The sequence below is a fragment of the Artemia sp. Qi Xiang Cuo genome, chromosome 6 (genome assembly GCF_049724085.1).
Source record: "Artemia sp. Qi Xiang Cuo chromosome 6, ASM4972408v1, whole genome shotgun sequence".
Taxonomy (NCBI): domain Eukaryota; kingdom Metazoa; phylum Arthropoda; class Branchiopoda; order Anostraca; family Artemiidae; genus Artemia; species Artemia sp. Qi Xiang Cuo.
In genome coordinates this window covers 52,971,805-52,996,805 of record NC_142799.1, presented here as the reverse complement: position 1 = coordinate 52,996,805, position 25,001 = coordinate 52,971,805, and the positions used below count along the sequence as shown (strand labels likewise).

The 25,001-nt window shown below is 39.6% G+C and overlaps 2 protein-coding genes across 3 annotated transcripts in view; one reads left to right on the top strand and one right to left on the bottom strand.

Moving 5' to 3' along the window:
- The window catches only part of Polr3H (RNA polymerase III subunit H), a 76,162-nt gene that overhangs the window by 14,223 nt on the left and 36,938 nt on the right, over positions 1-25,001 (top strand). The window lies entirely within an intron of this gene.
- The window catches only part of LOC148951372 (thiosulfate sulfurtransferase/rhodanese-like domain-containing protein 3), a 32,579-nt gene continuing 16,440 nt past the window's right edge, over positions 8,863-25,001 (bottom strand). Inside the window, exon 4 of the mRNA XM_089090819.1 lies at positions 8,863-9,018. Within this exon, the coding sequence (XP_088946945.1) occupies positions 8,955-9,018 (64 nt within the window). The 3' untranslated portion in view covers positions 8,863-8,954. The remainder of the gene's footprint in view (positions 9,019-25,001) is intronic.

The window sequence follows — 25,001 nt, the reverse complement described above, 5'->3', positions numbered from 1 at the left end:
ATGTGATTTGTGTTAAATCGCTTTTGTGGTGTTTATTTTTTCTGGAAATTGGAAGTTGGATAGTGGGTCTCTTATATTATACTGTTGCAGGAAAAGTAGAACATGGAAATGTTAAAGGCCAAGTTTTAGCAAAATATAGAATGACTAGTTTCTAAAGACCTATATTCAAAGGACCTCGGGAAGTATTAGTAAGACCCCTCCATCACAGAAGCGGCTGCCCCCCTCTACACAAGATGCTGCCTACGCCCATGCCCTTTCTTCCAATGATAAATCCTGTTTAGAGACAATAGACACATTCCAAATTTACAACCCCTTCCCCAGGGGCTGTGATATCCCTAAGGGCATAGTTATTAGACTTCTGACTATTATGAACAAAGTGGCTGTTCATAACTTTGAACAGTAATGAGAGGGGGGCTTCTAAAAAGGACAAGGGGGCTATTTTTCCTCCAAGCACTGTTCAACATGCCCAGAAAGTTTCAACTTAGTACCCTTGGCAATTCCTGAGATATTGTTGATGTGCCTTTTTGACAATCAGAATGTATATAGTGTGTTTGGATTTTGTTCAGCATCCCCTGTAACAATTCCTGAAATAAGTCAAATGTGGATGCAGCTGCAGTCACAATTGCAAGTTGTCACAGTTGTAAGTAGTTGCAGTTGCAGACACAGTAGTAGTAGTGGCCAAAAAAGTTTTAAGTTAATGCCCTTTGCTGCTCCTAAAATATTGCAGATTCATCCTATTGCTAGTCTGGATTCACGCAGTGTCTTATGATATATTTCTATATCTTCAACATTCTCTAAAATTTCACCTTAATACTTATACCTTTTTTGGACACAGCCACAATCAAACATTCTCGTTTTTGCAATGACAGATCCTGTATGCAATCAATGGGCAAGTTGCATAATTTACAACCCTTGCCTTTGAGGCTGTGGGGTGTTTGATATCCCTGGAGGTGTAGTTCTTAGAACTTTTGACCATTTAGAACAGAACATTCTTCTCAGGGGAGTGGCATCTAAACAGGGTAAATGGGGAGGGACTGGTTGCCCTTCACTCACTTTTGAGAATTTCCCCAAACATGCCCTGAAAGCTTCACCTTAATACCCATAGCCATCCCTGAGACATTGTTAATATGCCCATTTGACAACAAGCATGCACATAGTTTGTTTTGATTTCTTGTAAGTAGTTTTACGTTTCGGTTTTACATATGGTATATTTTGATTTTGTTCAATATTCCTCTCAAAATTTCCTGAAAGTAGTCACAAGTTAAAGTAGCTGCAGTCACATTTGCAAGTAGTCACAGTTACAAGTAGTTGTAATCAAAGTTGCAAGTAGTCACCACTTTAAGTCATTTAGTCACAGTTGCAAAATAGTTGGAGTATCAGCTCTAAGTAGTCACAGTTGCATTCACAGTACTAGGGGCCATGAAAGATTAAAGTTAATACCCATACCCATTCCTAAGTTACTTAAGGAATGCCTTTTGGATAACTTGGATGCACATAGTGTTTTTTTATTCAGCCCAATATTCCCCAAAAATTCACCTCAATACCTTAAAATTACCTGAAAATGCAGTTGCTAGCGAAAGGATGAATCCTGTGTCCGCCAGCTTCAGTGATGATAGTTAGTCCTCATTTGGGTCCCAAGTAGTAGTCCTGTTGGGTTTCACTTCACAGAAGGTGTAAATGTCTTAAGTGCGACAGTCAGACAGTCAACATTGCTGAAAATAACGCCAAGGCAACTAATGTTCTCACACCTTCTGCTATCAGAGGGGGTTGATGATCTTTTAGAACTTGGTGACTCAATGTTTTTTTTTTCAGGCTTAGCCCTATAAAAATTGTTGTCCAACTCCCCATTAGACTGTTCAGATTTAGCAGTGTAAAAACTGTTGTCCAGCTACCTGTTAGCAAAAGTATCATTTGCATTTAATAATACACTAGAAGAGAAACTATGTACAAGTTTTGACTGTTCAATTAAAATTCCATCTGAGTTGGAGGGGCAGGAGGTAGAGTTTTTTAGATTATTTTGCCACCCCAAATCACAATATCTGTCACACCATTTACTTGTCAAGCTTGGATCTCTTCATATAGTTTTGCTCTTTTTGTCCTATCTGCTTTGGATACATCATTTCTGAACTGAATTCTGCCAGTTCCTCTTGTTTCATATGACATCAGAAGAATTTGTTTCTTTGTTGCAAGGTTTACAACAGAGAAAATGATGGGTGAATTTGATCTAGGGTAAAGGTAATAATGATCTGAGATTTATTGTAAAAAAACAGTTTTTCTACTCATGAAGACTTAATTTAAAGACTTTTGGTTTGAAAAGGGTTTCAGTATGTAAGAAAAACATCTAGAAATTTAACTGTTTTATTAGAAGTTTGAAGTTTTGCCTGAAAAGGATATTAAAGTTCAGTTTTCCTAAATTACAACATTTTTTACCTACAAAGTCAACACAACAAAAAAGTTACCTGTTTTTAACGCAAGTCGGAACCCAATTTAACACCCGTCTAAATACTTGGGGAATACTTGTGGGCAGAACCTGGTGTATTTGACACGTATATTCTTGTTTCTTTGTTTTTCTTCAACTTCATTTGATGTATAAAAGTATAAAAGACTATGCAAAAAGTAGAAGTAATAAAACTAACAAAATCGTTTCAAGTATGTAGTATTTGGTATAACAAAATTAGTACAACAAATTTTAATGTACCTTATTAAATACAAATAGTATTTAGTATAACAAAATTGTTTCACTAGCATTTCGGAAGAAATAGGGTCTAGGAAAACGGGAGTGGATTTCAAGAAATTTAAGTAGTTTATTTCATTTAGAGGATTTTATTTTCATATGCAGATTCTTAGTTTCGTCCAAAACATAGGCCTACGCGTCATTTTGTATTCGATAAAATTTGTATTTTTTATTCGGATGAAGGATAAATAAGGGTATAATCTAAAAAAATCTGGGGGGGGGGCAAAACGAAGTCTGGAGGGGTCAACTGCCCCCCTGCCTCATAGCAATTTACCCCCCTGCATGGTATGAGGCCAAGCGGCCGTTCCTCAGATGATGGAAAAATCCAGTGTCTGTAAGTAAAACTTCAAAGTTAAAAAAAAACTTTTGTTTAAATGTTCTTTCATCTGAAATAGGATATTATTACAAATAATGATCATCAAAATCTCTCGTTGCACAGAAAGCACCCGTAAATTCGACAGCTATGGTGCCTATGGTTTCATCAATGGATCCATGAATTTCGACACCTATTATTTCTCATCGGTTTTACATGTTCAGTGAAGTTTCGACAAAATCGCCTATATTTTAAGAGGGCCTGTTGATGTCTGTCCAAAATTTCGACAAGGTTACTACGAGATATTTACCAAAGAAATAAATCTCTCGATAGAAGCCGATATTTACGCTTGAATGCGACTGAAGGAATATTTTTAGTCCGCCTGGTATTCCACTACATCAAACAACAATTTTCGACACTTGGAACCTAGTTTTGACAATGCAATTTCCGTCGCCATTTTCATTCAATTTTATCAAGAAAAAGCTAATGTGGCTACATTTCAAACAAGATCAGATCTATCTCGACACATTGGCACTTATTCCAACTTTTTCTTGCAATAAATAACCAAGTAATGACAGTTTGAACATTACATACCTGAAAAATTGTCGGGAGCTCCTTGTGTATTGAAAACAGAAAATAGACCAAATTGAATGTTCTTTTCTTATCTGGATGTACCGGATATAGAGTCCACGTTTCGCACCGTCGAAATATAACGACGGCTCCAAGAGATGCCGCTCTAAGTCACGGCTAAGCAGAGCTATCCCGTTTTGAAGGAAAATTTCGACAGTGGTTCCGAAATTGCACTGTCGAATCATCGGTGGCTTTACCCTAGTTGGGTTATTTGGAATAGCTAAGCAGTGGGGATTTATGACGGAAATATTTGGGAGGCTATAATCTTGGGACAAATACTACTGGGTAAACTGACCATCATCTAGTTTTGATGGCACTCTGAACACAACAAGGTTCATCTTTTGTCTCTGCCTGTCTCTATCTTCGAATTTTAACTGCTTCATTTTGTTCTCTAAATGGTTATCAAGATCACTTTTCAAAGCCTGTACCTGAGAGACAACAGAACTTTTCAGCAAGTCCTGGTTGATGGCAGCATCAGATGTTTGTTCATTGGTGTCTATCCGTGTTTCAATGGCTTGGAATCTACGATCCATATCTTCAATTACTTAACTCTTAAATTCACTAAAAGACATTTTCACAGCTTCCTTAATTTTAACATAAAAATCCTGGATGACAGCAAGAGCTGGTTGAAGTGGTTCAAGGGATTTGGTAATGGCATCTTGAATATCCAATGCATTTAGTCTTGCCGTTTTCCCCCCTTACACATGGGACAATGCCATTCACATCCAATACGCCTTGTCATCTTTGTTAGAAGACCATACTATGGCTCAGTCATTTCAAGGCAATCTACACATAGCCACTTACTGCAAGTAAATTAAAAAAAAAAACAAGTTTTTTCAACTGAAAGTAAGGAGCACCATTAAAACTTAAAACGAACACAAGTTATTATGTGTATGAAGAAGATTGCTCCCTCCTCAACACCTCACTCTACGCTAAAGTTTTTTAGTACTTTTAAAAAACCTTCCTATTGTTCTAATTAAATGACCCTTGTATTTCAGGAGTCGTTCTTAAAGAATTGGGACAAAATTCAAACTTTAGCATAAAGAGCGAGGTGTTGAGGAGGGAGCAATCCCCTTCATGCACGTAATAATTTCTGTTTGTTTTCAGTTTTAATGTTGCTCCTTACTTTCAGTTAACAAATACCTGTTTTTTTTACCCCTGATAAGTGTATAGTGAAAACCCAGTGTATAATTACCCCTGACAAGTTCCCCCCTGGAAACTTCCCTCACTGTAGAAACTTCTCCGGTGGAAAAACAGCAAAAATTCGCCCCCCCCCCCTGAAAATGTATTCATTCTTCACAATAACAAATAGTATGTATATAAAATGGACAAATTTCATGACTTAAAAACCTTTCCCCTGGGGCTGGGGGGTCATGTTATATCCAAAGGCATAGTTATTGGTTCTTTCAACTATTGTGACCAAAATGGCTATCTCAAAAGTTTGATCAGATGACTTTGGGAAAAAGGGGCGGGGGAGGGGGCCAGATTGCCCTCTAATTCTTTGGTCACTTAAAAAGGGCACTAGAAGTTTTAATTTCAGTTCAAATGAGCCCTCTCACGATATTCTAGGACCACTGGGTCAATACAATCACCCTTGGAAAAAAAACATATGTCTTCTTGCAAAAAAAAACAAAATTCCACATTTTTGCAGATAGGAGCTTGAAACCACTACATTGGAGTTTTCTGATATGCTGAATCTGATGGTGTGATTTTAAGATTCTAATACTCTTATGGGGTGTTTCTCCCTTTTTTCGAAAATCAGGCAAATTTTCTCAGGCTTGTAGCCTTTAATGAGTAAGATTAAACTTAATGAAACTTATATATTTGAAATCAGCATAATAAGCCAATTCTTTTGATATATCTATTGGTATCAAAATTCTGTTTTTTATAGTTTTGGTTACTGTTGAGCTGGGTTACTCCTTACTTACAGTTTGTTGCCATGAACTGTTTGACCGTCACAATTCATTGCATTTGATTCTTCATCTAAATGACAATCACAAGCTGCACACAGATCAGTTCCTTTTTTTGGACTTGTGCAAGGTCGTTTTGGTGGCATTTTAAAAAATATAGGGCAATTAGCACTGTGATTTCAACCAAATATTGGCCTAAATGTTAAAATTTGCACTAGGCTCACAACCTATAATCAACAAAAATCAAGGATCGCAGTTCAAAAATTTGAAAAACTTCCTGAAATCTATAAAATCCAAAAAAAATTTCCCTGGAAATAACTTCTCAAATGTTGTCACTTAATCTGGATTTACACTTTAATTGTTAACAATAATGATACTTTTGATACAATATCGACACAATTGATACAACGTCAATACTTTGATACGATATTGATACTTTTCATATGAAGTTCCTTTGTTCTCAATATTCCCTTGAGAATTCAAAGATATAATCACAAGACTTCAAACTCCTAATATATAAAACATAACACTATGGTTATCTTTAAAATGTTACTTAGGGTAACACAAAATTGATGAAAATACAAATAATAAGGAGAAAAGGATTTATCTCACAAATTAGGGGCAAATATCAAGGATTCAAATTTAAGTATGCACATGGGTTTGTTTACAAACATGATACATGACCTTTTTGGAGATCAATACCTTTGACTTTTTGGAGGAGTACCAAGGATCAAACACTCTCCCCTTCCCCAATAATAAATCCTACATGTAAAAAATGGACAAATTGAATAATTTACTTTCCTTGCCCTCGGGGCTGTGGGGGACATGGTATCCCTGGAGTCATTATTGTTAGACCTTTTGACTATTTTGAAAAAAAATGGCTTCTTCAAAATTTCGATTAGTGTTCAATAAAAAAGGGCAGGGTGGCTGGTTGCCCTCTGATCTCTCTTCAATATACCCTGAAAGTTTCAACTTAATACCATAAGCCATTCCTTAAATATTGCTGATGCACCCTTTTGACAACCAGCATGATCATAGTGTGTTTTGATTGTGTTTGACATCTCTCTCAGCGTTTCCTCAATGTTTCACCTTAATAATTTAAGCCTTTTAGGAGACCCAGGATCAAGCATGCCCCTTTTTGAAGAAAACAAAACCCTTATATAGCTCACAGCCCTTGTCTTGGAGGCTGTGGGGGCTAATGTAAATCATAGAAGCATAGTTATTTTACCTTTATACTATTTTGAACAAAATGGCTGTCTGAAAATTTTGATTAGATGTATTTAGAGAAAAATGGTATGGAAGGGGGACGGATTGCCCTCTTATCACTTTTGAATCTTGAAATGGCACTAGAACTTTCAATTTTTAATCAAATGAGCCCCCTCCAACGTTTATACAACCACTCCTTCCTTATGAAATGGCCCTGGAAAAAAATAAGAAGAATACATTTAAGGCTTATGGATCTTTGCTGTAGGCAGCACTAGAGTGGGATTAAATGCTGCTTCTTCTGAGGTTTGGTTGAGATACAGCAAACCCTTTTGGCTATTGCTATAATGACATGCATTTATGGTGCCTTTCTTTTCCCTGCCCTGCAGTGTTCTGATTGAGCCTTGATCTAAGAAAGGTAAACTAGAAAATTTGCTCTTACTTCCCACCAAGTTTTTCAATATCATGCCACCACTTCTGATAAACGTTCTGATGACAAAGGCTTTGGGATTTCCTACCCGCCAGACAGGTTGGATTAGGTATAAACTCCCTAAAGGTAGTGCTGCGAACATTGGCCATTTCCGCCCACCAGGTTCAGTTGGATTTGATGTTTTTTTCTGATAGATGTTGCAATGACAAGAGTTCACTCATCCCTTGCCACACAGAGGTTAAATTAGGTTTGAACCCCTCCCCAGCTGCACAACTAGGATACTTAATATTACTTCTGAATAAATTTGTCTGGTATCCAATTGTAGATGTCTTCTTGTAGATGTCTCAATGACGAGAATTTGGGAACTCTTCCCATTTTCCTGCTATAAAAAGTTCAATTAACTTTGGATATCTAGAAAGCAGAGCATCACTTAAGCTTATGCTTCACACCAAGTTTCATCAAGATTTGGCAAACTTTTTTGGTAAATATCCTGATAACAAGGATTCAAGGACTTGTTTGCCCTCATGTGTTGCCCCAGAAACAAAGCTTCAAAAAGCAAAATTAGGGCACCCCTCTCTAATAAGATTCCTGATGACAAGAGTCTAGGCCCCCCCCCCAGCACTATAGGCCAAATTCAGCATGATCACCCAAAAACACAGCTAGTAAACTTACTCCTGTTTCCAGGAGTTGAGCAGGATTGTGTTCTATTCCCGTTTATATGGAATATTTTGATGGACTTTGTCTTAAGGAGAACAGGAAAGGCAATGGAAGACCACGGAATCAAATGGGGAGGAAAAAATCTCCTGGACTTAAATTGTGCTGATGATTTAAGCGTCTTAGATGAAAATGTGAGCAAAATGAATGAACTTTTAGAGGTTTTTGCAAGTTCAGGGTGCTAGAATAGGTTTGAAAATTAATGACAAGAAGACTAAGTCGCTAACGCTAGGAATAAGTGAAGATGAAAAGGTGACGTTGGGAAACGAAAAGATTGATCAAGTTGACAGCTTTACTTACCTTGGTAATATTATTAGTAAAGACGGTGGGAGCAGTAAAGATGTTAAAAGTAGAATAGCCAAGGTTGGAGGTGTTTTTTCTCAGTTAAAAAAAGTTTGGAAGAATAGGAAGATAAGTCTGCAAACCAAGATTAGAATATTAGAATATTGAAGAAATATGTATTGAAGAATAAGAATATCGCTTGACCTATAGCCTAAGATGTTGGTTGAAAAAATATTTTATAGTACTTGACATTAATACTTACTTTAGAAAATACTGTCATTAGTTAAAGATAAATCTGGTTCATTGAGGCATAAAATTAGTAGTTGACAAAAAAGTGGAACTAATAAATTTGGCTTAACCAGAAAGACCTTACCAATAATGAGATTGTTATCAGCTATGTCAATTTAAAAAATTATAGAGGGGGGACAAATTAAACTTTTCGAAATTTAGAGGGGGAGGGGGCATTTTTTTCAATTTTCTCAATGGAAATGCAAAAAAAGGAAAATATCCCCAAAAAAGCGTATTTTTGAAGCCCATGGGGAATGGAGGCAAAAAAAATATACGGATAAATTCCCCCCCCCCCCAACAAAGAAATATGATACCACCAGCTGTTTCGAGCAATTACACCACATGTACATAAAACATCTGGAATATCTAAAAACGAAAGTATATTCTCATTTCAAAATAAAGACGAAATTACTATTGAATAGTTTTCAACTATTTCATACTTATTGGAATTTATTTTTCTTCTTTACTGGAAATTTCGTTGTATTTGGCAAATCCTCCGGGGTAGTGTTTCGTCCTGTAAAAGAAAACAAACTTTAAACATTATGTTTGCCTAAACTTAGGACGTTAAAAAAATGTATTTGTACCACTAACTCTTAAAAGATAATTTTTTGCTTTAGTTAGTTAATCTGGCATTACCATTGATATTTGTGCTCAGTGGTAAGATGCAAAGCATTATATTTGTAGTTAAGCAAATATTTTGATTTTAAAAGAGGTATTCTTTGCACTTTTCCTCTCCTGTTTCTTGAAGAAAAAAAAACATGATCTAATAATGAAATTATTCGCAAATATCTATTGAATAGAGGAATGTTTAAAATTAAACTAAGATTTAGAATACAAAAGAAGAATTATATATTAAGTACTGTATATTAAGTATCTATTGGATTTAAGATGGATATTAATAACCTGTCATATTGACGACAAACAAGTCGCATAGCCTGTCTTTAAATAAATCATAGGTAGTGCGCTAGCGCTGCCTAAGTAATGAACGTTGTGGGCACTATGTGTTTTTTTTTTTTTTTTTTTTTTTTCATACCCGGGCACTTCGTATTGAAGGAGTTGTCGTAGAAAGTTCGAAAATGGCTCATTCTATTGACAATTGGTGTGGCTAGTGCCCTTTTTAATAGTCGAAAGCGATTGGTGAGCAAATAGCCCCCCCCCCCCCCTCAGCCCATCAGTCCCCAAAATAATTCCACTCAAAATCGTGAGATAGACGTTTTGTTCACCGTGGTTAATTTTCCCCTAGAAAACATCATTATGAGGAGACCCCTCCCCCCACAAACCTTGAGGGAAGGGTTTAAGTAATACCCTGGGGACAGATAAGGTTTTCTAAGAAGGCATTGGTGTAGAAACTTCAAAAAAGGCTCATTCGATTGGAAACTCAAAGGGCTAGTGCCCTTTCTAATAGTCGAAAGTGATTGGAGGGCAACTAGCCCCCCTCCCCTCCATGTCCATCATTCCCCCCAACACATCCAATCAAAATTTTGAGATAGCCATTTTGTTCAGTGTAGTTGATTTCCTCATAGAAAATATCTTTTTGAGGAGGACACTCCCCCACAACCCTGGGGGCAATGGTTTTAAGTTATGCCCTTGGGGCATATAAGGTTTTTATAGAAGGCGTTGTCGTAAACACTTCAAAAAAGGCTCATTCGATTGAAAATTCAAACGGCTAGTGCCCGTTTTAATAGTCGAAAGTGATTAGAGGGCAACTAGCTCCCCCCCGCGCCCATCATTCCTCCAAACACATCCAATCAAAATTTTGAGGTAGCCATTTTGTTCAGCGTAGTTGTTTTCCAAATAGAAAATATCTTTTTGAGGAGGACACTCCCCCACAACCTTCGGTGCAAGGGTTTTAAGTTATGGCCTGGGGGTATATAAGGTTTTTATAGAAGGTGTTGTCACAGAAACTTCAAAAAAGGCTCATTTGATTGGAAATTCAAAGGGCTAGTGCCCTTTAATAGTTAAAAGTGATTGGACGGTAACTAACCCCCCTCTCACACCGACCTTTTCATAGGCAGCGCGCTAGCGCTGCCCCTAAGTAAAGACCGATGTAGGTACAATGTGTTTTTGTTTGGGTTTTTTTTTCCAAACCCGGGCACTTCGTATCGAAGGAGTTATCGTAAAAACTTTAAAAAGGGCTCATTCGATTGGAAATTGGAGCGGCTAGTGTCCTTGTGAATAGTAGAAAGTGTTCGGAGGGCCCATCGCCCCCCCCGAGCCCCTCATTCCCCCAAACACATCCAATCAAAATTTTTAGCTAGCCATTTTGTTCAGCGTTGTTGATTTGCAGATAGAAAATACGTTTTTTGAAGAGGACAATCCCTCAAGACCCTCAGGGCAAGGGGTTTAAGTTATACCCTGGGGGCATATAATGTTTTTTTAGAAGTTATTGTCGTAGAAACTTCAAAACAGGCTCATTCCATCGGAAATTAAAAGGGCTAGTACCCTTTTTGATAGTCGAAAGTGATAGGAGGGCAACTAGTCCCCCCCCCCCCACGCCCATCATTCCTCCAAATACATCCAATCAAAATTTTGAGATAGCCATTGTGTTCAGCGTAGTTTATTTCCAGATGGACAATTTGTTTATGAGTTGGACACTCTCCCAACACCCTTCGGGCACGCATTTTAAGTCATACCTTGGGGACATAGAGTTTACTAGTAGAATCAATTGTCGTAGAGATTTCAAAACAGTCTCCTTCAATTTGAACTTCAAAAAAATAGTACCATTTTTAATTTTCGAAAGTGATGGGAGGGCAACTAGCCCCCTCCCCCCCCCCCCTCAATCCCCCAAACACATCCCATCAAAATTTTGAGATAGCCATTTTGTTCAGCGTAGTTGATGTCCAGATAGAAAATATGTTTTTGAGGAGGACACCCCACCACAACCCTCGGGGCAAGGGTTTTAAGTTATGCCCTGCGGGCATATAAGGTTTTTATAGAAGGTGTTGTCGTAGAAGCTTCAAAAAAGGCTCATTCGATTGGAAACTCAAAGGGCTAGTGCCCTTTGTAATAGTCGAAAGTGATTGGAGCGCAACTAACCCCCCCCCCCCCACGCCCGTCATTCCCCCAAACACATACAATCAAAATTTTGAGATAGCCATTTCGTTCAGCGTTGTTGTTTTCCAAATAGAAAATATTTTTTTGAGGAGGACACTCCCCACAACCCTCGGTGCAAGGGTTTTAAGTTATGGCCTGGGGACATCTCAGGTTTTTATATAAGGTTTTGTCATAGAATCTTCAAAAAAGGCTCAGTTGATTGGATATTCACAGGGCTAGTGCCCTTTTTAATAGTTGAAAGTGATTGGACAGTAACTAACCCCCCTCTCACGCCGACCTTTTCATAGGCAGCGCTAGCTGCCCCGAAGTAAAGAATGATGCGGGCAAAATATGTTTTTTTTCTCCATACCCGGCACTTAGTATCGAAGGAGTTGTCGTAGAAAGTTCGAAAAGGGCTCATTCGATTGCAAATTGGAGTGGCTAGTGCCCTTTTTAATAGTCGAAAGTGATTGGAGGACAACTAGCCCCCTCCCCCACGCCCATCATTCCCCCCAAAAACATTCAATCGAAATTTTGAGATAGCCATTTTGTTCACCGTAGTTGATTTCCAGATAGAAAATATCTTTTTGAGGAGGACACTCCCCCCCAACCGTCGGGGCACGGGTTTTAAGTTATGCCCTGCGGGCATATAAGGTTTTTATAGAAGGTGTTGTCGTAGAAGCTTCAAAAAAGGCTCATTCGATTGAAAACTCAAAGGGCTAGTGCCCTTTTTAATAGTCGAAAGTGATTGGAGGACAACTAGCCCCCTCCCCCACGCCCATCATTCCCCCCAAACACATTCAATCAAAATTTTGAGATGTCCATTTTGTTAAGCGTTGTTGATTTTCCAGATAGAAAATATCTTTTTGAGGAGGACACTCCACCAAAACCCTCGGGGCAAGGGTTCTAAGTTATGCCCTGGGGGCATATAAGGTTTTTATAGAAGGCGTTGTCGTAGACACTTCAAAAAAGGCTCATTCGATTGGAAATTCAAAGGGGTAGTTCCATTCTTAATAGTCAAATGTGATTGGAGGGCAACTAGCCCCCTCCTCCACGCCCATCATTCCCCCAAACACATCCAAGCAAAATTTTGAGATAGGCATTTTGTTCAGCGTAAGTGATATCCAGATAGAAAATATGTTTTTGAGGAGCACACGCCCCCACAACCCACTGGGCAAGGGTTTCAAGCAATGGCCTGCGGGCATATAATGTTTTTATAGAAGGTGTTGTCGTCGAAACTTCAAAAAAGACTCATTCGATTGGAAATTCAAAGGGCTAGTGCCCTTTCTAATAGTCAAAAGCGATTGGAGGGCAACTAACCCCCCCCCCACGTCCGTCATTCCTCCAAACACATCCAATCAAAATTTTGAGATAGCCATTTTGTTCAGCGTAGTTGATTTCTGCATAGGAAATATCTTGTTGAGGAGGACACTCCACTACAACCCTCGGGGCAAGGGTTTTAAGTTATGTCTTGGGGGCATATAAGGTTTTTATAGAAGGATTTGTCGTAGAAACTTCAATAAAGGCTCGTTCGATTGGAAATTCAAAGGGATAGTGCCCTTTTTAATAGTCGAAAGCGCTTGGAGCGCCACTATCCCCCCCCCCACGCCCGTCATTCCCCCAAACACATCTAATCAAAATTTTGAGATAGCCATTTCGTTCAGCGTTGTTGTTTTCCAAATAGAAAATATTTTTTTGAGGAGGACACTCCCCACAACCCTCGGTGCACGGGTTTTAAGTTATGGCCTGGGGGCGTATAAGGTTTTTATAGAAGGCGTTGTCATAGAAACTTCAAAAAAGGCTCATTTGATTGGAAATTCAAAGGGCTAGTGCCCTTTTTAATAGTCGAAAGTGATTGGAGGAGAACTAGCCCCCGCCCCCACGCCCCTCATTCCCCCCTACACAACCCATCGAAATTTTAAGATTGCCAATTTTTTAAGCGTGGTTTATTTCCAGATAGAAAATATCTTTTTGAGGAGGACACTCCCCCACAACCCTCGGGGCAAGGGTTTTAAGTTATGGCCTGCGGGCATATAAGGTTTTTATAGAAGGTGTTGTCGTAGAAACTTCAAAAAAGATTCATTCGATTGGAAACTCAAAGGGCTAGTGCCCTTTCTAATAATCAAAAGTGATTGGAGGGCCACTAGCCCCCCCCTCCCCACGCCCATAATTCCCCCAAACACATCCAATCAAAATTTTGAGATAGCCATTTTGTTCAGCGTAGTTGATTTCCAGATAGAAAATATCTTTTTGAGGAGGACACTCCCCCACAACCCTCGGGGCAAGGGTTTTAAGTTATGCCCTGCGGGCATATAAAGTTTTTATAGAAGGCGTTGTCGTAGACACTTCAAAAAAGGCTCATTTGATTGGAAATTCAAAGGGCTAGTGCCCTTTGAATAGTTAAAAGTGATTGGACGGTAACTAACCCCCCTCTCACGCCGACCTTTTCATAGGCAGCGCGCTAGCGCTGCCCGAAGTAAAGAATGATGTGGGCACAATGTGTTTTTTTTTCTCTCCATACCCGGGCACTTTGTATCGAAGGAGTTGTCGTAGAAAGTTGGAAAAGGGCTCATTCGATTGAAAATTGGAGTGGCTAGTGCCCTTTTTAATAGTCGAAAGTGATTGGAGGGTAACTAGCCCCCTCCCCCACGCCCATCATTCCCCCAAACACAACCAATCGAAATTTTGAGATAGCCATTTTGTTCAGCGTAGTTGATATCCAGATAGAAAGTATGTGTTTGAGGAGGACACTCCCCCACAATCGTCGGGGCAAGGGTTTTAAGTTATGCCCTGAGGGTATATAAGGTTTTTATAGAAGGTGTTGTCGTAGAAGCTTCAAAAAAGGCTCATTCGATTGGAAACTCAAAGGGCTAGTGCCCTTTCTAATAGTCAAAAGTTATTGGCGGGCAACAAGCCCCCCCCCCCTCCCCACGCCCATCATTCCCCCAAACACATCCAATCGAAATTTTGAGATAGCCATTTTGTTCAGCGTAGTTTATTTCCAAATAGAAAATATTTTTTTGAGGAGGACACTCCCCCACAACCCTCGGTGCAAGGGTTTTAAGTTATGGCCTGGGGGTATATAAGGATTTTATAGAAGGTGTTGTCACAGAAACTTCAAAAAAGGCTCATTTGATTGGAAATTCAAAGGGCTAGTGCCCTTTAATAGTTAAAAGTGATTGGACGGTAACTAACCCCCCTCTCACACCGACCTTTTCATAGGCAGCGCGCTAGCGCTGCCCCTAAGTAAAGAACGGTATGGGCACAATGTGTTGTTTTTTGGGTTTTTTTTCTCCATGCACTGGCACTTCGCATCAAAGGAATCGTCGTAGAAACTTCGAAAAGGGCTCATTCGATTGGAAATTGGTGTGGCTTGTGCCCTTTTTAATAGTCAAAAGTGATTGGAGGGCAACTAGCCCCCCCCCCCACGCCCATCATTCCCCCAAACACATCCAATAAAAATTTTGGGATAGTCATTTTGTTCAGCGTAGTTGATTTCCAGATAGAAAATATGTTTTTGAGGAGGATACTTCCCCACAACCCTCAGGGCAAGGGTTTTAAGTTATGCCCTGGGGGCATATAAGGTTTTTTTAGAAGGCGTTGTCATAGAAACTTCAAAACAGGCTCATTCGATCGGAAATTAAAAGGGCTAGTACCCTTTTTGATAGTCGAAAGTGATTGGAGGGCAACTATTCCCCCCCCCACGCCCATCATTCCTCCAACTACAACCAATCAAAATTTTGAGATAGCCATTGTGTTCCGCGTAGTTGATTTCCACATAGAAAATATGTTTGTGAGGAGGACCCTCCCCCACAACCCTCGGGTCAAGGGTTTTAAGTTATACCCAGGGGGCATATTAGGTTTTTATAGAATGAGTTGTCTTAGAAACTTCAAAACAGGCTCATTCGATTGGAAATTCAAAGAGCTAGTTCCATTCTTAATAGTCAAAAGTGATGGGAGGGCAACTAGCCCCCTCCCCCACGCCCATCATTCCCCCAAACACATCGAATTAAAATTTTGAGATAGCCAATTTGTTCAGCGTAGTTGATTTCCAGATAGAAAATATCTTTTTGAGGAGGACACCCCACCACAACCCTTGGGGCAAGGGTTTTAAGTTATGCCCTGCGGGCATATAAGGTTTTTATAGAAGGTGTTGTCGTAGAAGCTTCAAAAAAGGCTCATTCGATTGGAAACTCAAAGGGCTAGTGCCCTTTCTAATAGTCGAAAGCGATTGGAGCGCAACTAACCCCCCCCCCCCCCACGCCCGTCATTCCCCCAAACACATCTAATCAAAATTTTGAGATAGCCATTTCGTTCAGCGTTGTTGTTTTCCAAATAGAAAATATTTTTTTGAGGAGGACACTCCCCACAACCCTCGGTGCAAGGGTTTTAAGTTATGTCCTGGGGGCATATAAGGTTTTTATAGAAGTTGTTGTCTTAGAAACTTCAAAAAAGGCTCATTTGATTGGAAATTCAAAGGGCTAGTGCCCTTTTTAATAGTTGAAAGTGATTGGACAGTAACTAACCCCCCTCTCACGCCGACCTTTTCATAGGCAGCGCTAGCTGCCCCGAAGTAAAGAATGATGCGGGCAAAATGTGTTTTTTTTTCTCCATACCCGGCACTTAGTATCGAAGGAGTTGTCGTAAAAAGTTCGAAAAGGGCTCATTCGATTGCAAATTGGAGTGGCTAGTGCCCTTTTTAATAGTCGAAAGTGATTGGAGGACAACTAGCCCCCTCCCCCACCCCCATCATTCCCCCAAACACATCCAATCGAAATTTTGAGATAGCCATTTTGTTCACCGTAGTTGATTTCCAGATAGAAAATATCTTTTTGAGGAGGACACTCCCCCCCAACCGTCGGGGCAAGGGTTTTAAGTTATGCCCTGCGGGCATATAAGGTTTTTATAGAAGGTGTGGTCGTAGAAGCTTCAAAAAAGGCTCATTCGATTGGAAACTCAAAGGGCTAGTGCCCTTTCTAATGGTCGAAAGTGATTGGAGGGCAACTAGCCCCCCCCTCCCCACGCCCATCATTCCCCCCAAAAACATTCAAGCAAAATTTTGAGATGTCCATTTTGTTAAGCGTAGTTGATTTTCCAGATAGAAAATATCTTTTTGAGGAGGACACTCCCCCACAACCCTCAGGGCAAGGGTTTTAAGTTATGCCCTGGGGGTATATAAGGTTTTTATAGAAGGCGTTGTTGTAGAAACTTCAAAATAGGCTCATTTGATTGGAAATTCAAAGGGGTAGTTCCATTCTTAATAGTCAAATGTGATTGGAGGGCAACTAGCCCCCTCCCCCACGCCCATAAATCCCCCAAACACATCCAATCAAAATTTTGAGATAGCCATTTTGTTCAGTGTAGTTGATTTCCAGATAGAAAATATCTTTTTGAGGAGGACACTCAACCACAACCCTCGGGCCATGGGTTTTAAGTTATGCCCTGCGGGCATATAAGGTTTTTATAGAAGGTGTTGTCGTAGAAGCTTCAAAAAAGGCTCATTCGATTGGAAACTCAAAGGGCTAGTGCCCTTTCTAATAGTCGAAAGTGATTGGAGCGCAACTAACCCCCCCCCCCACGTCCGTCATTCCTCCAAACACATCCAATCAAAATTTTGAGATAGCCATTTTGTTCAGCGTAGTTGATTTCTGCATAGGAAATATGTTTTTGAGGAGGACACTCCCCTACAACCCTCGGGGCAAGGGTTTTAAGTTATGTCTTGGGGGCATATAAGGTTTTTATAGAAGGCTTTGTCGTAGAAACTTCAAGAAAGGCTCTTTCGATTGGAAATTCAAAGGGCTAGTGTCCTTTTTAATAGTCGAAAGCGATTGGAGCGCAACTATCCCCCCCCCCACGCCCGTCATTCCCCCAAACACATCTAATCAAAATTTTGAGATAGTCATTTTGTTCAGCGTAGTTGTTTTCCAAATAGAAAATATTTTTTTGAGGAGGACACCCCCCACAACCCTCGGTGCAAGGGTTTTAAGTTATGGCCTGGGGGCATATAAGGTTTTTATAGAAGGCGTTGTCATAGAAACTTCAAAAAAGGCTCATTTGATTGGAAATTCAAAGGGCTAGTGCCCTTTTTAATAGTCGAAAGTGATTGGAGGAGAGCTAGCCCCCTCCCCCACGCCCCTCATTCCCCCAAACACAACCAATCGAAATTTTGAGATAGCCATTTTGTTAAGCGTAGTTGATATCCAGATAGAAAATATCTTTTTGAGGAGGACACTCCCCCACAACCCTCGGGGCAAGGGTTTTAAGTTTTGCCCTGCGGGCATATAAGGTTTTTATAGAAGGCGTTGTCTTAAAAGCTTCAAAACAGGATCAATCAATCGGAAATTTAAAGAGTTATTGGCCTTTCTAATTGTCGAATGTGATTGGAGGGCCAATAGCCCCCCCCCTCCCCAAGCCCATCCTTCTGCCCAACCCGTCGAAGCGAAATTTTGAGATGCCCATTTTGTTCAGCGTAGTTGATTTTCAGATAGAAAATATCTTTTTGAGGAACTCCCCCACAACCCTCGGGGCAAGGGTTTTAAGTTATGCCCTGCGGGCATAAAAAGTTTTTATAGAAGGCGTTGTCGTAGACACTTCAAAAAAGGCTCATTTGATTGGAAATTCAAAAGGCTAGTGCCCTTTTTAATAGTTGAAAGTGATTGGACGGTAACTAACCCCCCTCTCACACGGACCTTTTCATAGGCAGCGCGCTAGAGCTGCCCGAAGTAAAGAATGATGTGGGCACAATGTGTTTTTTTTTCTCTCCATACCCGGCACTTAGTATCGAAGGAGTTGTCGTAGAAAGTTCGAAAAGGGCTCATTCGATTGCAAATTGGAGTGGCTAGTGCCCTTTTTAATAGTTGAAAGTGATTGGAGGGGAACTAGCCCCCTCCCCCACGCCCATCATTCCCCCCCACACATCCAAACGAAAATTTGAGATAGCCAATTTGTTAAGCGTAGTTGATTTCCAGATAGAAAATATCTTTTTGAGGAGGACACTCCCCCACAACCCTCGGGGCAAGGGTTTTAAGTAATGCCCTGAGGGCATATAAGGTTTTTATAGAAGGAGTTGTCGTAGAAGCTTCAAAAAAGGCTCATTCAATTGGAAACTCAAAGGGCTAGTGCCCTTTCTAATAGTCAAAAGTGATTGGAGGGCAACTAGCCCCCCCCCCTCCCCACGCCCATCATTCCCCCAAACACATCCAATCGAAATTTTGAGATAGCCATTTTGTTCAGCGTAGTTGATTTACAGATAGAAAATATCTTTTTGAGGAGGAAACTCCCCCACAACCCTCGGGGCAAGGGTTTTAAGTTATGTCCTGCGGGCATAAAAAGTTTTTATAGAAGTCGTTGTCATAGAAACTTCTAAAAAGGCTCATTTGATTGGAAATTCAAAAGGCTAGTGCCCTTTTTAATAGTTGAAAGTGATTGGACGGTAACTAACCCCCCTTTCACACGGGCCTTTTCATAGGCCGCGCGCTAGCGCTGCCCCTACTGCCCCTAAGTAAAGAACGATATGGGCACAATGTGTTGTTTTTTTTTTTTTTTTTCTCCATACCCTGGCACGTCGCATAGACTGTGTCGTCGTAGAAACTTCGAAAAGGGCTCACTCGATTGTAAATTGGAGTGGCTAGTGCCCTTTTTAATAGTCAAAAGTGATTGGAGGGCAACTAGCCCCCCCCCCACCCACGCCCATCATTCCCCCAAACACATCCAATAAAAATTTTGAGATAGCTCTTTATTGTCGTACAGTTGATTTCCAGATAGAAAGTATGTTTTTGAGGAGGACACTCCACCATAAACCTCAGGGAATTGGTTTTAAATTAAGATCTGGGGGCAAATCAGGGTGTTATTGAAGGTGTTGTTGTAAAAACTTCAAAAAAGGCTCATTCGATTGGAAATTCAAAGGGCTAGTGCCCGTTTTAATCGTCGAAAGTGATTGGAGGGCAACTAGCCCCTTCCCCCCTGCGCCCATCATTCCCCCAAACATATCCAATCAAAATTTTGAGATAGCCATTTTGTTCAGCGTAGTTGATTTGCAGATAGAAAATATGTTTTTGAGGAGGACACTCCCCCACAACCCTCAAGGCAAGGGTTTTCAATTATGCCCTGGGGGCATATAAGGTTTTTTTAGAAGGCATTGTCATAGAAACTTCAAAACAAAAATAAACTTCATAGAAACTTCAAAACTTCGATCGGAAATTCAAAGGGCTAGTACCCTTTTTGATAGTCGAAAGTGATTGGAGGGCAACTAGTCCCCCCCACGCCCATCATTCCCCCAAATACATCCCAAATTGGATGTATTTCAAAAATTTCATCCAAAAAAATGTATTTCAAAAATTTCATACATCCAAAATTGGATGTATGGCTATTTCAAAAATTTTTAAATAGCCAGTTTGATCCGCGTAGTTGATTTCCAGATAGAAAATATGTTTATGAGGAGGACACTCCCCCACAACCCTCAGGGCAAGGGTTTTAAGTTATGCCTTGCGGACATATAAGGTTTTTATAGAAGGCGTTGTTGTAGAAACTTCAAAACAGGCTCATTCGATTGGAAATTCAAAGAGCTAGTTCCATTCTTAATAGTCAAAAGTGATTGGAGGGCAACTAGCCCCCTCCCCCACGCCCAACATTCCCCCAAACACATCCAATCAAAATTTTGAGATAGTCATTTTGTTCAGCGTAGTTGATTTACAGATAGAAAATATCTTCATAAGGAGGACACTCCCCCACAACCCTCGGGGCAAGGGTTTTAAGCTATGCCCTGCGGGCATATAAGGTTTTTATAGAAGGTGTTGTCGTAGAAGCTTCAAAAAAGACTCATTCGATTGGAAACTCAAAGGGCTAGTGCCCTTTCTAATGGTCGAAAGTGATTGGAGGGCAACTAGCCCCCCCCCCACGCCCATCATTCCCCCCAACACATTCAATCAAAATTTTGAGATGTCCATTTTGTTAAGCGTAGTTGATTTTCCAGATAGAAAATATCTTTTTGAGGAGGACACTCCCCCAAAACCCTCAGGGCAAGGGTTCTAAGTTATGCCCTGGGGGCATATAAGGTTTTTTAATGAAGGCGTTGTCGTAGACTCTTCAAAAAAGGCTCATTTGATTGGAAATTCAAAAGGCTAGTGCCCTTTTTAATAGTTGAAAGTGATTGGACGGTAACTAACCCCCCTCTCACACGGACCTTTTCATAGGCAGCGCGCTAGAGCTGCCCCTAAGTAAAGAACGGTATGGGCACAATGTGTTGTTTTTTGGGTTTTTTTTCTCCATGCACTGGCACTTCGTATCGAAGGAGTTGTCGTAGAAACTTCGAATAGGGCTCACTCGATTGGAAATTGGAGTGGCTAGTGCCCTTTTTAATAGTCGAAAGTGATTGGAGGGCAACTAGGCCCCCCAACGCCCATCCGTCGCCCAAACACATCCAATCAAAATTTTTTAGATAGCCATTTCGTTCAGCGTAGTTGATTTCCAGATAGAAAATATGTTTTTGAGGAGGACACTCCACCCCAGCCCTAAGGGCAAGGGTTTTAAGTTATGCCCTGAGGGCATATAAGGTTTTTATAGAAGACGTTGTCGTAGAAAGTTCAAAAAAGGCTCATTAGATCGGAAATTCGAAGGACTAGTGCGCTTTTTAATAGTCAAAAGTGATTGGAGGGCAACTAGCCCCCCCCCCCTACGTCCCGGAATTCCTCAAACACAATCAATGAAAAATTTGAGATAGCTATTTTGTCCAGCATAGTTGATTTCCAGATAGAAAATATGTTTTTGAGGAGGACACTCCCCCACAACCCTCAGGGCAAGGGTTTTAAGTTATGCCCTGGGGGCATATAAAGTTTTCTAGAAGGCATTGTGATAGAAACTTCAAAGCGGGCTCATTCGATCGGAAATTCAAAGGGCTCGTACCCTTTTTGATAGTCGAAAGTGATTGGAGGGCAACTAGTCCCCCCACGCCCATCATTCCCCCAAATACATCCAATCAAAATTTTGAGATAGCCATTTTGTTCCGCGTAGTTGATTTCCAGATAGAAAATATGTTTTTGAGGAGGACACTCCCCCATAACCATCAGGGCAAGGGTTTTAAGTTATGCCCTGGGGGCATATAAGGTATTTATAGAAGGCCTTGTCGTAGAAACTTCAAAACAGGCTCATTCAATTGGAAATTCAAAGGGCTAGTTCCATTCTTAATAGTCAAAAGTGATTGGAGGGGAATTAGCCCCTCCCCCATGCCCATCATTCTCCCAAACACATCCAATTAAAATTTTGAGATAGCCATTTTGTTCAGCATAGTTGATTTCAACATAGAAAATACTTTTTTGAGTAGGACACTCCCCAAAAACCCTCAGGGCAAGGGTTTTAAGTTATATCCTGGGGTATATAAGGTTTTTATAGAAGGCGTTATCATAGGAACTTCAAAAGGAGCTCATTTAATTGGAAATTCAAAGGGCTAGTGCCCTTTTTAATAGTTGAAAGGGATTGGAGGGCAACTAGCCCCCGCCCCCCACGACCATGATTCACCCAAACACATCCAATAAAAATTTTGAGATAGCCATTTTGTTCAGCGTGGTTGTTTTCCTGATAGAAAATATGTTTTTGAGGAGGACACTCCCCCAAAACCCTCAGGGCTAGGGTTTTAAGTTATGCCCTGGGGGCATAAAATGTTTTTTATAGAAGGCGTTGTCGTAGAAACTTCAAAAAAAGGCTCATTCGATTGGAAATTCAAAGGGCTAGTGCCCTTTTTAATAGTCGAAAGTGATTGGAGGGCAACTAGCCCCCCCCCCACGCCCATCATTCCCCCAGACACATTCAATACAAATTTTGAGATAGCCATTTTGTTCAGCATAGTTTATTTACAGATAGAAAAATTTGCACTTTACTGAAAAAAATATAAATGTTTTTACTTTTAAAACTAATAAATCAAATAATTTTAACATTTTGATTACTAAATATCAGTATATTAAACTGACAATGCACATTCATTTGTATTTTTTCAGTAAAGTGTAAATTTTTTTTCTGGCCCTGGGAAGGCATAGGGGTTTTGCGCCCAACTTATGTTAATTTCTGCTCGTTTTTAGTTTGACTCGGTTATTTATTTTAATTTCTGTTCGTTTTGGGTTTCATTTATTTATCGATGCTGATTTGTGGTAGTTTCGAGTTTGGTAGATTATTTTATTTTATTTTTGCTCATTTTTTGTTTAATGGAGTTCTTTACTTTTCTTTGAAAAACTTATTTTGTGGAAAAAGTTTTTTTAATTAATTAGAAGAAAAGAGATACATTAGTTAGCATGCAGAAGTCTTGTATACTGAAGTTCCTATAGGATCTAAGTTCTAATGTGCTTCAGAAGCCTTAGGTTTCTATCAGACTTATGAATGATCTTAAAGGCCACTTGCATAGAAAAAAAATATGCAAAATTAGAATTTAATTTGTGGAGGTTACATAAGTTCTATAGGACTTAAGGTTAAGGTACTCAAGTTCTATAATATGTAGATCACGGAGTGGTATTAATTTTCATTATTTATAAAGAGGAAAAAATGCAATACAAAAATTAGAATCTAAGACAACAAGCATATTGGTAGGTGTAAGCTTAAGTTTCTACAAAACTTTATTGATAAGTTTTTACTGAACCAGCTTGAAAACTATTTAAACACTTGGAGAACTTGTATACGAATTGACCCAAGGGATGCACTGATAGATTATATCAACATACTGCTTCAGAGAAGAATCAGACTTTTTACCGTTTGACTGCATCTGGAATATATTTTTGCTGTCCCATGAAAATTGTGAGCAATGATTTTAATCCGCGAAGTTTAAGCAGCAGAAAATTGCCTTTAGAAATTACTTGAGAGTTCTTCAACATAAAGAACCATTGCTGGGGGTTATTTAGTGTACTTTTAGCATGAGCTTCGAAAAACCTATAGTAGGAAAACAAAATTTATAAATCTCAGAAAGTAATTATTGTCTGATTTTATGTGCTCTATGTTTCAATTTGACTTCAGATAGTAAATTCTATAATTTTTTGTTAGGAAATATTCTTGTTCCGAAATATCTATAAAAAGTTGTCATTAGTAACTGTAAGCAATGATGGGTATGCTGGAAAGACAATTGATATGCATCATAAAGAGTTCCCTGAAAACATGAAATACTAGGGTCCAAAAACAAAGATTTTCGAGTAACAGCAGACTAGTAAGAAGTCTTTGATGGCCGTATGAAATTTTGTTTATGATTTCTGAAAATATCCAGTCAGAGTCGGTAGTGGAATCCCAGCGGAATATCAGTGATAGGTCAAAGTTTTGCAAAGAAAATGAAGCGCATAGCTTATAGCAGGTTGTATGGCAAAACGAATTTTCAGGGATGCCAAATAAACATGGTCTCAAAAATGTAACAGAAACTAGACTCCATCAAAAAAAGAAATGAAATTAATATCTGTTAAAAAGAATTCATTTAAAGAAGATTTACCTAGGGTATAATTGTATGGACGCCAAGCATGGCATGAGTGACCATTAGGAAGGCAGTCCTTAACCAGATTATTCACTTGAATTTGTCCCACTATTGAGCTTTTGCTCGAAAGAATCCATATATGACTTTGAGGGGATACAACACTTTTGAAGTCACTTCTGATTTTGAGATCACAGCTGAAAAAAGCTGTTTTTAAGTACTCTTACTTTGCCATTTCCTCCCCCAGGTTCCCAGGGCAAGGTGTTTGTCTACGCATTTTTTCGGTGGTTGTACGCCTTTTCCTACGCATGCCATGACGTACGATGGCATTAAGCGGCGTTCACATGCGTGTCTAGCTAGAATCTCATGTCTAGACACGTGTCTGGCAAGAAATCAATGTCTAAGAAATTTCCGTTCACAAGAAGAATTCAGTGATTTGCAAAAACTACAAATTTGGTTTCAGATAGATTACAGTTATCATTTCTAGCCAATCAAGAGTACTTATGCGGACAAACATTCAAAATTGTAATCCCTATTTTTACTGTCACAAGATAATTGACGAGACAAGCCAAACAATTGCCTTAATGTGCTTCACTATTTTGTCTGGTGTTGCATATTTGCCTAAAATGAAAAAAAAGCAATTAATGTGAAAACAAAAATTTAGTTTCAGTTTAAAAATGTAAACATAGATGCTGAAAATAATGGAACTCGACACATTCTGATTGGCTGTGATCGAAAATCCTAGACTTTGAGTTCTAGAGTCTAGAACTGGGCGCTTAGCTGTAACTTGTCTAGCCAAGCACCAAATTTTACCTGTGAACGGTAGCTGTCTAAACATTGATGTCTGACCAGAGACATGTCTAGACATGGGATTCTAGCTAGACACGCATGTGAACACCGCTTTAGGAGATATGACTTCTCGAAAGAAATTAAGTGGATTGACATCACATCAAACTTTGCCTTCAAAGGTAACAGTTGCTCTTTAATAGTCCTTTAACCTTAGCTACCGACCTTATTCTCCCTCCTCTGGCGTA